We start from the raw sequence: 13,357 nt of genomic DNA, 5'->3' as shown, positions 1-13,357 counted from the left end.
AACAAGCAGACAAATAAAATGAAGAATTCCGAAAGTGCAGTAGGCGTTGCGAAATCTAAAAAGAAAATTCTCACCAATTTTACATGCCTATAGTTTCAATCGGCTGCTGCTGGTGTTTTGCCCCCAAAAAATGGAGGACAACGTTGATCAACCTGTGCGACATGAGACGAGTGATAACCCCTAATAACTTGAGGAGTTTGATATGGAAGCACTTCAGGTTTTGGACTGTAGATTAAACTATGAAGAAGGACAAAGTGGTATGCAAACTGTGCGATTGTGTGTTCCCATATCATAATAAGTGTCGGTTACGTTCAATTAAAGAAAACACATGGCCTGTGTCCATTTAAAGTCCAAATGAAAACCAAGTCCATTAAAAGTTAAATTTTTGAACAGTTGTCTATAATGGATTGAATCATTACGTAAAATAATTTTGGAGATTTTTGAATAGCCTAAATCATAAATGCAGCCCTGTTGTAGACTGCGACAGATGTTTCTAGTCCACTGTCGGATTTGGAGAATGTAGCGGCCCTATGTGTTTAATCGACTCGAACTTCACGTTCAATGTAGGCTAGTCCTTCAGTGAATTTGAAGTTTTATTTTCAACCTCTTATCATGGGCTACAATGGCCTACGTAGGTGAAATTTGTTTGACATTTCTAATCGTAAACACAGACATGTTGAATCCTGCAATAATGTTTTTCATTGATGTTATGGCAGTCCACTCTGCTTATTTTTTTCCCATAATGTTACACTCCTGTTTGTCATTGTGCACGAAACTTCACGCCAATAAAGAAATTGAATTGCTGCATCAGAAATATTGCTGACTTGTGCATCTCAAGCGCCCTCTTTACATTTGTCCTCATGCCTGTTAGTTGTACTGTACGTGGATTTGCCTATATTTGGCGTTGAAAATGGAAACGTCTTTAGACATGGAAAATCTATTTTACAATCAATTCAATAAATCGATTCAATTTACAAGCGATTCAATGATTTTTTTCACAAAAGTGACAGCCGTAGTAACAACCTCTCAGTAACAGTAATATTCTGTTTTATTATATTTCTACTAGAAGTGAAATCGATGCACCAGGTTTTAAACAACATCCCACGGAGAAAGAGAGCTTTTTCTTTTATTCCCACAGTGAATGGCACTACTCATTTATTTACATTGGTATTTTACTCATAGCTCTCTCCCTCTGCATTTTACATGAACTATATTATGAATCTTCATTCCCCAGCTCTCTCCCTCTGTTTTCTATCATCAGTATCATGCTGTTGGCTAAACCTGCATTGTGTAATCCTCAACAGTGAATGATGGAATAGAAACAGTGCTTTGTTCTTCACAGTAGTTGAAGCTTGAATCTCATAACATGCCATTAGCAAGAGAGTAATAGATTTCAGTTTCATAATGGAGCATCAGAGCTCTTTAGTTACACTGGGCAGAAAGTTCTTCTGAGCTTATGAAACAGGAGATGAGATATGGAGAGAGGCGGAAACAGAGGGAACATTTGGTAAAGAAGGATAGAGTTACGGGAACATTTTAGAGGAAGTATGGTGCCTTCCGCTATTAGAAGACGACATGATAAAGCAGGGAAGGTACTAAAGGAGCGAGAGAATGTAAATTATCTTTGTGAAATTATCAGTGCAGTGTCCATCATTATTATTAGGGCTTTCAATTCAACATGTTAATTTAGTACAACAAATTGGTTAATTTATCCGCATATTACGGAAGTCATTTATATTATTAATAATCAATCAATATTAGCAATAATAATACAAAGGTCTCGTAGGAGAACTTTTTTTGTTATGGGATGACACATTGAAGCAGCAGTGGGAAGGGAAGTGTAGCATATAGAGCTTCTCTGAAAAAGTTAGAACACAGAATAATATTAATAAGAGGGAAAAGCAGATCAATCCGCAAAACTGGCAAGACACTAGAGCAGTGGAGTGAGGATATTAAAGCCTGAAGAAAGGCCCTGTGCTGTTGCCTGTTGTCATGATCCACTATTGAAGCTGGCCTAATGATAGTGGGGTCACTCTCTTTGTATATTTACATTCCACTGGGAGAAATCCTGGTGATTAGAGACTAGCAAAGCATATTCCAGTCATAGCTGTAGTTCTGGCTCTTCAGTGGACAACATTTTTGATGTGTTATGTAATGTCATGAATTAAATATAGCCCAAGTGTTGCGGGTTCTGTGATCAAAGCAATTCCCTCAGCCTATGTGGCAAAGGAAAATACAGCAATGTTAAAAAAAAGCTATGTTAAACCTCAGTGTGTGATGGAGGTCTGAAAGTTCAGTGCTGCTTTCGTATGTGAAGTGTCAAGAGATTAGTTCTTATGTAATAACTTAACATGCAGCCTTTGAGAAGTGCAGTGAAGATTACATGCAAATACTATAAAGCAGTGCTTTTCAACTTGTGCTGCAGTAAGTGCAACTAACCGTATAATTATACAGTTAGTATAGCGAGATAAATAAGCTCATTCATTTTTAAAAAGGAAGTGAAAACACTTCCAATACAGTAGCTTTTGACGTCAAAAGAAATGTCCAATCAAAGTCTACTGTAATTTAGTGCAGGTCCATCTGTCACTATGGCTAGCCAAATTAGGCAGATCCCAACATGGATAATTATGTAACTTGCCTTCGTCATCAAAAACCATGAACAAATCTGCTCAAGGCAGTGGCGTGCACAGACCTCTGCGGGTGCAGGGTCAAAACTGCGTTCTGGGGCGGGGGATATCACGTTCCGCAGGGCTCCGCGATGGGACCGAAAAATACACTTTCACGATTAAAGGAGTAGGGGCTCAAAACAAACCCACCCAATTGACAATGCACGCTACTGGCTCAAGGTTATATTCAATAAAATGTTGGTACTGTGTTGGGTTGCCCAATGTAAAATTAAGGCCCTGTTGCAAAACAATTTGAGAACCAAATGTCTTATTCATTTACAGGAAAAGTTTATACCAATTTAATTTTTAGTTTTTGTTACAGTTGTGTACAGATTGGTGATTTGAATTTTAATCTGTGGGTGAACTAACCCTTTAAGTGTAGAAGTTAAATAATCTTTCTCAAAGATTTCAAACGGGTACATTTACAGGCTCATCTCTCCCTTAATAATGAGTGTGTTAAAAATGTGCCAGTGCATCTTTTCATGTGATCCGAGCCTAGACTCTCACAGCAAGAAACGTGATTGTGGGATTGACTAGTGTGTGTGTGTGTGTGTGTGTGTCCAGGCAAGCATGGGACCTTGCGGTGGACATCTGCCTCTCCCAGCTTCCCACCATCATCGAGGAGGGCACAGCCTTCAGGGTAAGCATGACATATACTGGCTCTGAGTGAAGATCCGACAGAGAAACAGCTATTACCTGATCAGTAATTCAGTGTCTCTTACATCTATTGTTCCTTGTATTAGCACTGTAGTCCTACTTATGATGAATTAGTTTTACAATCTCTAATCATACTCAAAGTGAATTGTATATTCCCCAATGTTAGTCATTTAATTTAATCTGGTCACACCATCCCTCTGAGTGCAAGATTTTTCTGAATGCTGGTCAGTTTTCTAGTTGTGCCATGCCTTTTTAGTGTCTGTAGTTAGTTTTTTTCTAAATGTTTAAAAAATATTATATACAGAAATGGAATATTAAGCTAACTTCAACCACAGAAAAAGAAGCTGATGATCAGCTAAATGTGTCATTGCCTCTCCCACATTAAGATATTGTCTAAGTAAAATTATTATAGTATTATTATTATAATTTTCAACAGACCAAGACAGAAATTAGGATGTCCTATTCAAACCTTCATTTCTCTCATGGACACTTGCTAATTGTTAAGCCATGGCTCTGATGGTTTTATTTACTTCCTTGTTCCACCTATAATTTTTTTGTGCTCAATTTTACTGAATATTAGGTGCAGTAACCTGTTGTTTTGGATATACCTTCTGCTGTTACAGCTTTTGAGATTCCCTTCTAAAGTGTTTTCCAATGGACTGACTCTTGTGACTTTCAGAGATTTGGGAGTTAGTGTCTGTTTTGTATAATGGTTGCTGTAAGATGCCATTTCTGGCACTCATATTGCTGACAAAAAAAAACACACACATTCACACTTGTCTTTATTGTTACTTTTGGGATTCAATCATTTGTATATGCTTGTAATTGTGTGTGTGTTTGTGCATTTGTGTAAATTAGAGAGTTGCTAATGTCCTGTTATTTCATCTTGAAAGTGTGTGGTAAAAATGACAATTTACAGTCTATTCAAAGCTGCTGTGAATCAGACATCCCCTTTATCCCGTTTATACTGTAGCTAAGCTATATAACATGCACATCATTTTCAAGTTAAGGTCCATATTCTGGTTAAAGGCCATTGCACACGGAGTCCGAAATTCGCATCCGAAATTTTCGCACGTTAAAAAATAAATACAACCTCACGTTATGTCAATCACGCTTGCACACTGCCTCCGAAACTTTCGTTCGTCATAAAAAAAATCTAAACGGGTTCGATTTTCTGCATTTTTCGCATCCGTAACAAGCAGTTTGAATGGTGTTTGAATGGTGCTTTGACAATTCAGAGCCACCGAATCACGAATACGAAAAAACGCATACGAAAATGTCGGACTCAGTGTGCAATGGCCTTAAGTCATTATTATGAAAAAGGCATTTGCATGCTTCAGAGCTATTGGAATATTCCTGTATAATCAGCATAATCCACTTTTTTTTTCTGTTTTATGCTCTTTTGAATATACTGGAGATATGTTTATTATGATTTTTTTTTTATCTGTATGATTTCTATTTTAAACTAATTTCATCCAATTACCAATTCGCTTGTATGTAGTTCCTGAGAAATCTAACACAGTAAAATGTTAGTAAATGGAAAAAGAGCAAAAATAAATAAATACACAAATAAATCAAAAGCCAAAGACCTGTCTGCCTAACTCACATTCACACAGTAAGTGAAAAGACTTGAGATGGGCAAGGTGAGTAAATGAGTGATGGGACATGAAAGTATTATGTAAGACCAGCCATCCTAAACACTTATGTACACTGTTTATGGCTGATTTAACAAAGTGCTCTTTCACTGCCTCACTTGTGTGTGCGCTTTCTTTTTTTTTTTCTGTATCACAATATAGTATGTTTGTTCATCCACAGCATAGTCCATTCTTCGCTGAGCAGCTGACAGCCTTTCAGGTGTGGCTGACAATGGGTGTGGAGAACAGAAACCCACCGGAGCAGCTGCCTATCGTCCTGCAGGTAACTTCCAACAAAAACTTGATCAATAGTTTCAACATCTAGGTAACTGCCTAGCTAGACAGCCTTTTTATTTAACATCGATCATTTAATTGACATGTCTGTTCCAAAAGATTTGCAGTAACATTATTAAGCCTCCTAAGAAACCTTATTTTATTTTCATGTGGGCCATCTAAAGCATAAACTATTGTATATGAATCATAAACATAATTCCTGTAAAATAGTTGCTCTAGCTCTGTAACCAGCGAAATTTAAAAGTCAACATTTTACAGCAGAATGCGTAAGCGTAATCATTTAAAAATGGCTTTGGAGTTATATTCATTGTAAATTAAATTAATTATAATGGAATTATATTTAAAGTGCTTCACAGATAATCTGAATTTTATATTATTCGCTGCCCTACGAGGCCACTCCCAATTGGGATTTGGCTTTTGCTTTCTACAGTCGCCATTCATTATGTTTATATTATTTGACACTGACATGTACGTGCCAGCTTTGCAGGTCATGCATTCTGCTTCACACGGATCCCGACCGAGACGAAAACACAGGAAGTTTCTTAGCAATGCTAAAACGCACATCAACCGATCACTTGTTTAGCGTTCATGTAAACACTACATTCAGATTCACCAATCGGAATGAATTCAGTCCGATTGAAACAAAAGGTGTGCATGTAAACATAATGAATAGCGACTGTACTGTAGAAAGCAAAAGCTGAATCCCAGACATTTTGGGCGATCTCGAAATCCCGGCCGGACATGTCCGGTAAAAAGACTACTCAGCTTTCTCCACAGAGCAAGAGCCTGTTAGCTTAGCTTCAAACGAAAGATGGCTGACACTATTTGTACATTCTGTGCGTGAGATCCCACCCAATATGGGCGGGTTGAAAACATGCGGAACTAGCTCCTACTTACTTGGCTGTAGTTTTTAGCCTCTGGCCAAAAAAGCCTCCGATGACTCCGTCATGGGAGGATTTTTTTCAAGACAAAAATACATAAATCTCTCGTCTCAGGAGGACATGAGGGAGGGAATCATGGTAATTCGAAAATACTACCGGGTTTCTACTGATACAAAGCTTAATGCTAATCGGTGAAGTATCCCTTTAATACAAAGTAAATATTTACAGATAATATTTCGTTAAATTTCCTTTGGCTTCAGTACAGTAGCCCAGCCAGTTATTTAATTTAGAAAACAGCTATTTATACTTATGATGCCTAATATTTTTCCCATACAGTATAAGTGTGTATCTCTCTATGTAAAAATATAGCTGTTTTTTATAATTTAGGTTGCCTCAGAAGGCAGCTCTGGGGCTTCAGTAATGAAAATGGTCATAAATATGACACACTAATAGGATTTGCAAAAATAATTAAATCTATATGCCACTTGCAACAGATTGCACTTTTTTTTTTTTATTAGTCTTGAACAATACGTTTGTGTTGTAATAAAAGGCAGGCTATTCTAATAAAAACAACATACTGTACAAATACAGCATGTATTGGGTATTAGTTTTTAAAAAAAAAGCATAGTTCAAAGGAAGTTGATTTGACTGTAAGGAAGAATTATTTTGAGAGTAAAACTGTAAGGTGGGTAAAAATGACAAAGTTTGATACATCTCCATGTGACTAGTCCAAGTACTGCAATGGATTCTGAAAGATCCACATCCACAAAACTGAATACATTGATAATGTGAAGCAGAAAGAAATTGAGAGACATTGACTACAGAGACAGCACCATGTGTGAATGACTACAAAATACACAAAATGTCCCATGATTCCTATTTTAGGATCACTTTTGGACTGATGTCATCTTGTCAGATACAATGCGCATGGTTGAGATTTGATTTGTTTGTACAGCACAAACCTCATGACACTCAGGGTTACTGTATACTGTAACACACACATTATCGTACTCTGTTTAAACATGCAACTCGACTTGCACATTTAGAATACACATTAAATCCTGGTTAAAATATATGTTTTACTATTTACTGTAATGTAAATGCTTTCTGATCACGTTTCCTGCTCTTGTATCGAGTAAAAAAGTTTGTCTCATATTTCTGTGTTTCACTTTAAGAGATCTGGACTCTTCACAGATGGGCTCAGATTTTCACACTTATTTTAAAATCTGCAGCCAGTCATGCTTTTACACACACACCACTTGCAAGTGCTGACTAATCTTCCAGTTGCCTAGAATCATAAAAAAACCCCAAAAAAACAGACCTCCCTCATATTCTTCACTTCTTTCTATTCTTTCATATCTCCTCTTCCTTCCTTCCGTCCATAGGCCTCGGGGTATTAAGGAACGCCCTGTTATGGCCAAAGTGCATGCTGATAATTTTCACAGTCCATGATTTGACGTGACCCTGCAATCTATTAATACCTTGATGGCAGGATGGCGTATTCTTTTGGCAGAAGATTTCGGGCGTTTCAGAGTTTGTGTGTTTTTGTGTGGGCATTGAGGTGGGCAGTCCTTCTGTTGCGCTCCTTACACAGCACGCTCTGTCTCTGGGCAGGCCTGTATCCGGACCCCCTCTTCATGCTAAGAGTGTGTGCCACAACTAGATGCTTTAAATACATACACACGTATACAGGGTTTTAAATTGCTGGCATAGGAATATGCAAACTAGAACGGTTATTTAAAACTAAAATTTATGCTTCTATTGATCTCAGTTCTTTTGATCTAATGGTGTATGCTTAAATGCTTAATTACTTTTGAAAACTAAAATAAATTTTGCCAACCTATGATTATTTTTTTAACAAAACTAACATTTTAAAGGGATCAGATGATGTCATTTTAAAAGTTTGTTATTTTTGTTTATTGGCTGTAATAATATGGGTTAACATGCTTTAATGTTCTTATACTGTACATAATTACATTATTCCAAGTCAGTCTGAAATGCACTGACAGAGTTCTGGTTTCTACAAAGCCCCTACTTTCGAAAAGTGCTCTGATTGGCCATCTGACCTAGTGTGTTGTGATTGGCCAAACACCCCAACCATGTATCAGAAATGTAACGGTCGAGTTTAATTACGAGCTTCAGTTCCCAAAAGCAATTGTAAACACCGCTATGTTGTCGGTTTTACTGTATCAGTTCGATCTCAAGTCAAAATTCTGAAAATGTGGATCATCAAGCAGATTGATGGGAACCAATTTTGCAACCACAACTTGAGCAGGTGGTTTATATTTTAACTCTCTTACAGTTCTTAACCACTGATTCCCAATTTTATCTGTTTTTGGAAGGCCAAAAAAGGGGTTTTGCTTTCGCACCGAAACACAGCGTCACCACAATATGGCGACAACACTATAATTCACTGAAGCCTGGCCTTTCTTTGTGTGTGCCTTTGGTCGTGTATTATGCTAATATTTCTTATTGTGACGTAGACATTTGCAGATGTAATATATTGAATTTGATTTAGGTGCTTTAGGCAGATCTGGAGTGTTCCCTTTTGTGGTAGACTGAGCTTTGCAACTTTGCAGACAAGCGCCTATCATTATTCATATTATTGAATATTCAATATCATATTATTGAAAATGAAGGCTCTGACAGTTACCAAACGTTGTTGAATATTTTAAAACAAAAATAAACATTTAAATCACATTTTGATATGCATATGTAATAAAATGGTATAATTTGCATATTTGAAAAGTTTAAATATGTAAAGTTAGAATAATTATCTTGTGTATTTTAATGACAAAATTTGATTAAGAAAAGGAATAAAATGTTAATTTGTAATCTAAATTGTATTACAAACAACTGAATGTTTAAATGTTTCCACAGCAAATCGATTTCTATTTTAGACCGTATTCTATAATGCTAGGAGTTCTGTTTATTGGCTTATACTTTTTTTTTAAATCTAAGAGTTGATAAATGTGCATTACTGATTGATCAATATGATTAAGAGATAAGACACTCCCGGTTTAGACAGTCCTAGTTTAACTCATGTCAGCTCAGCATCATTGTCATTGTTCACCAAAAAAATATCAAAAATGAATAGAAACAGATGAAAATGCTCTTCTTTAAGATCTCAGAAATGTGTACCATTTGTACATATTCAAAATTAGAAATATTCAAGTTTGTTCCTTGTTTTCGTTTGTGGAAAAACTCATCTATCATCCAAACAAACTATTAATAAATCAGACTTAAAGTCAGCATAGATTGCCATTAGAATCCCATTTTACTTTCATAATTTGTCTCTTGGAAAGTGAAAAGTGAGCATGCATACAAAAATGAAGCCAAACCAAATATGAATTTGCTTGATATCCAAGGTGATATTTGGCTGTTGGTTAACATTTAGTCAGTAGGACATTGCAGATGAAGTAACTACACCTTTTCTTTGGAATAACATGCTGTGATGAATTGTTCACTAAAAGTAAATAAATTTTTCTGATTTTACTGATTTATAAGTGCTACAGTGATCTTTTTTTTTTCTTTCTTTTTTCTGAAGTATCACAATTTTCTTTTTTAACGCACATTCCTGGTCTAGTGAAGGATTAATCTGTGCATGCTATTTCAAAAGATTTGTAATCTAAATTATTGTTATATAACTTTGATAACATTCAGAATGTATTTGTGTAATGTATTTTGGAGTGTGGCACTGGAAGGGCAGGGCCAAGCGCCTATCATACATGTGAAGTCATTTAGTACTGTTTTAAAGGTGTCTAGACAAGTCATTGTATCCCAACCTTTCACATTCATCATTATTTCCCAACCTTGTCTTATGTACGGTACCCCTACATCTGTATAAGTAAGGCTAACATACACCATCAACCAGAGATTGGTGTTCCTTGTATATCATATTATATTAATATCGTTTAGAATGGTCAGTAATATTATAAAGTAGCTTTAAACATAAAGGATACCGCAAGTACCAGACATACCTAGTAAGTAGTTTCCTTCTCCATTACTGAGATATTTTAGCTTGTAAGTCTTTCACAAGTTGAGGTCCTGGTGCATGACATCATATCCTTTTTACCATATCCGTAATTTTGCTTGAAACTTATTTTGACCACCCCTTTTATCAATAATACAGACACATATTGAAGTGTTAATGAATCACCACCCTTGCCACAGATGTTCACACACACAGGTGGGCAGTGATTTGCTTGTGCCAGCCCACAGGGAGTGTGTGTGTGAGCCTAAGCACCTGGTCAAATGATTATATTAGTTTCCATTGTGCATGGGAATGTATGTCTTCCTGCTTTGGTGTATGTGTGGGTGTGAGACATTTAGCTGATTTCTGTTGGTGTGGGGTATAATAAATAAATCTGTTTGCCCTCTTTCATTGTATTTCATCCATGGCCCTGATTGTGGAACAGAGCAGAACATCAGATTAATTTTCTCCCATCTGGTTTCTCTTAGGTCCTCTTAAGTCAGGTACACAGACTGAGAGCACTAGATTTGCTGGGGCGATTTCTGGACCTGGGCCCTTGGGCCGTCAGTTTGGTGAGTTGACAGATAACACACCTCTAACATGTATTTTTATCTTTCTTTAAAGTAAAAGCTTACATAAACCAAACTACTACTTATGTAACTGTATTTAAGAAACCTTTATATTATACATATGTCAGTAAATTTGCATACACCTCCAACCCTAATCAAACACCTAAACAAGATAATCATATCAATGTCTTTAGGATTACTAGAAAGCTACGGCCAGGTTAGTTTTTATCAGGGCTTTATCAGTATCCTGCAGGACAGTGGCCGTCCAGGACTGAAGCTGCCCATCCCTGCCTTATGTAGAATTTGGATGTTAATATAGTTATGTAGCACCCAGGGTTTGCTGGAATTCGCATACACAATCAAACAATGATATTCTGAATACAAGATACCTGTGAAAGAAAGAAATCTAAATCAATCAATCAATTTTTTCATAGAAATACCTTGAATCACGTCATCCTCTAATCTCTCTCTCTCTTTCTCACTCTGTCTTTTTGCTTTCTGCAGGCTCTTTCAGTGGGGATTTTTCCATACGTGTTGAAACTGTTGCAGAGTTCAGCGAGAGAGCTCAGGCCTCTTTTGGTCTTCATCTGGGCAAAGATCTTAGCTGTAGATAGTGTATGTAAAACTCTTCATCCCTTGCATTTCAGCAATTGCTTTAACCAAAATTCCACATAGTGTACATTTTCGAAACAATTAACATCCAGATACTAATGATCCGCTAAAAACATTTTAGAATCGAAAATGTCTAACGCGATACTCATATCTGATAAAAAAAATTATGAAAATTTGTGGTAAACATAATATTGCTTGTTTCACAGTAAACCTATTAATTTGTATTTTATTCAAAATGAAATAGAATAGAATTGTCAGATGGGTTATTAAAAATGAAGGCTCTGACAGTTACCAAACGTTGTTGAATATTTTAAAACAAAAATAAACATTTCAATCACATTTTGATATATGCAAATATCTGCATTTGTAATAAAATGGTATAATTTGCATATTTGAAAAGTTTAAATATGAAAAGTTAGAATATTTTTCTTGTGTATTTTAATGACAACATTTGATTAAGAAAAGGAATAATGTTAATTTGTAAACTTAATTGTATTACAAACAACTGAATGTTTAAATGTTTCCACAGCAAATCGATTTCTATTTTAGACCGTATTCTATAATGCTAGGATTTCTCTGTTTATTGGCTTATACAGTGTAATTGATATTTATATCTTGCAAGTTTTTGAGACTTAATTCTGTTCGTTTCTTCTTTTTTTTTAATCTTTTTTTTTATCTAAGAGTTGATAAATTGATCAATCAATGTGTTTTATGTGCATTACTGATTGATCAATATCATTTAGAGCTCAGACACTCCCGGTTTAGACAGTCCTAGTTTAACTCATGTCAGCTCAGCATCATTGTCATTGTTCACCAAAAAAAGACCAAAAATGAATAGAAACAGATGAAAATGCTCTTCTTTAAGATCTCAGAAATGTGTACCATTTGTACATATTCAAAATTAGAAATATTCAAGTTTGTTCCTTGTTTTTGTTTGTGGAAAAACTCATCTATCATCCAAACAAACTATTAATAAATCAGACTTAAAGTCAGCGTAGATTGCCATTAGAATCCCATTTTACTTTCATAAAAGTGAAAAGTGAGCATGCATACAAAAATGAAGCCAAACCAAATATGAATTTGCTTGATATCCAAGGTGATATTTGGCTGTTGGTTAACATTTAGTCAGTAGGACATAGCAGATGAAGTAACTACACCTTTTCTTTGGAATAACATGCTGTGATGAATTGTTCACTAGAAAGTAAATACATTTTTCTGATTTTACTGATTTATAAGTGCTACAGTGATCTTTTTTTTTGTCTTTTTTCTTTTTTTCTGAAGTATCACAATTTTCTTTTTTAATGCACATTCTTGGTCTAGTGAAGGATTAATCTGTGCATGCTATTTCAAACGATTTGTAATCTAAATTATTGTTCTATAACTTTAATAACATTCAGAATGTATTTTTGTAATGTATTTTGGAGTGTGGCACTGGAAGGGCAGTGGAAGTGAAAGCGGTTTGCCATCTGTCTCTGACAGCAGTGGTTAAGACACCTGCAGAGATAGATGATCATTCATGCACATCCCTCACAGAGACTGCAGAAAAGCACACTCCAAAGCTGCTAATCAGGCTACTTAAAAGAAAGAAAAGCAGACCTTATTTTACTTGTAAATAAAATAAATAAATAAAAACAGGAAAATTTCTACAGAACCAGTGGCACATTATTATTTTGACGTCATTGCTGCACAACTCTACAGGGATAGGCGGTTTTGCTATGGTACCATACTGTATGTTTTAAACTTATAAACGATGCTGCCAACTATGTCTGTAAAAACTTTTACTGTTTTGTAAAAGTTCTTGTAGCCATAGCTTTTTTGGATAGCCATTTTATTCTTGTGATGCAAAGCAGAACTTTTGTAGAAACCGATTGATTTCCCCCCCTTCTCCAGGATTCTTTGATAAACACTTTTGAAACACTTTTTCTTTTGAAAAGTTTTTTTTGTTTTGTTGTTTTTTTTTACAATGCAAAGTTTTTACATTGACTTTTAAGCAATTGAATGTGTCCTTGCTGAATTGAGTGATTAATTTCAATACAATCTTACTGACCCCAAACCTTTACTGTTCAGATAC

General features: G+C 35.7%; 1 protein-coding gene across 5 annotated transcripts in view; it reads left to right on the top strand.

The window, feature by feature from the left end:
* Positions 1–13,357, top strand: part of rptor (regulatory associated protein of MTOR, complex 1) — a 237,387-nt gene that overhangs the window by 139,379 nt on the left and 84,651 nt on the right. For all 5 annotated transcript variants that reach the window (XM_079627480.1, XM_079627478.1, XM_079627479.1 and 2 more), the window contains exons 11-14: positions 3,231–3,306; positions 5,139–5,240; positions 10,594–10,677; positions 11,179–11,289. In XM_079627480.1, coding sequence (XP_079483606.1) covers positions 3,231–3,306; positions 5,139–5,240; positions 10,594–10,677; positions 11,179–11,289 — 373 coding nt within the window. The remainder of the gene's footprint in view (positions 1–3,230; positions 3,307–5,138; positions 5,241–10,593; positions 10,678–11,178; positions 11,290–13,357) is intronic.

This window comes from Phoxinus phoxinus (genome assembly GCF_949152265.1).
Source record: "Phoxinus phoxinus genome assembly, chromosome: 11".
Classification (NCBI taxonomy): Eukaryota; Metazoa; Chordata; class Actinopteri; order Cypriniformes; family Leuciscidae; genus Phoxinus; species Phoxinus phoxinus.
This window is presented reverse-complemented; position numbering and strand designations above follow the sequence as displayed.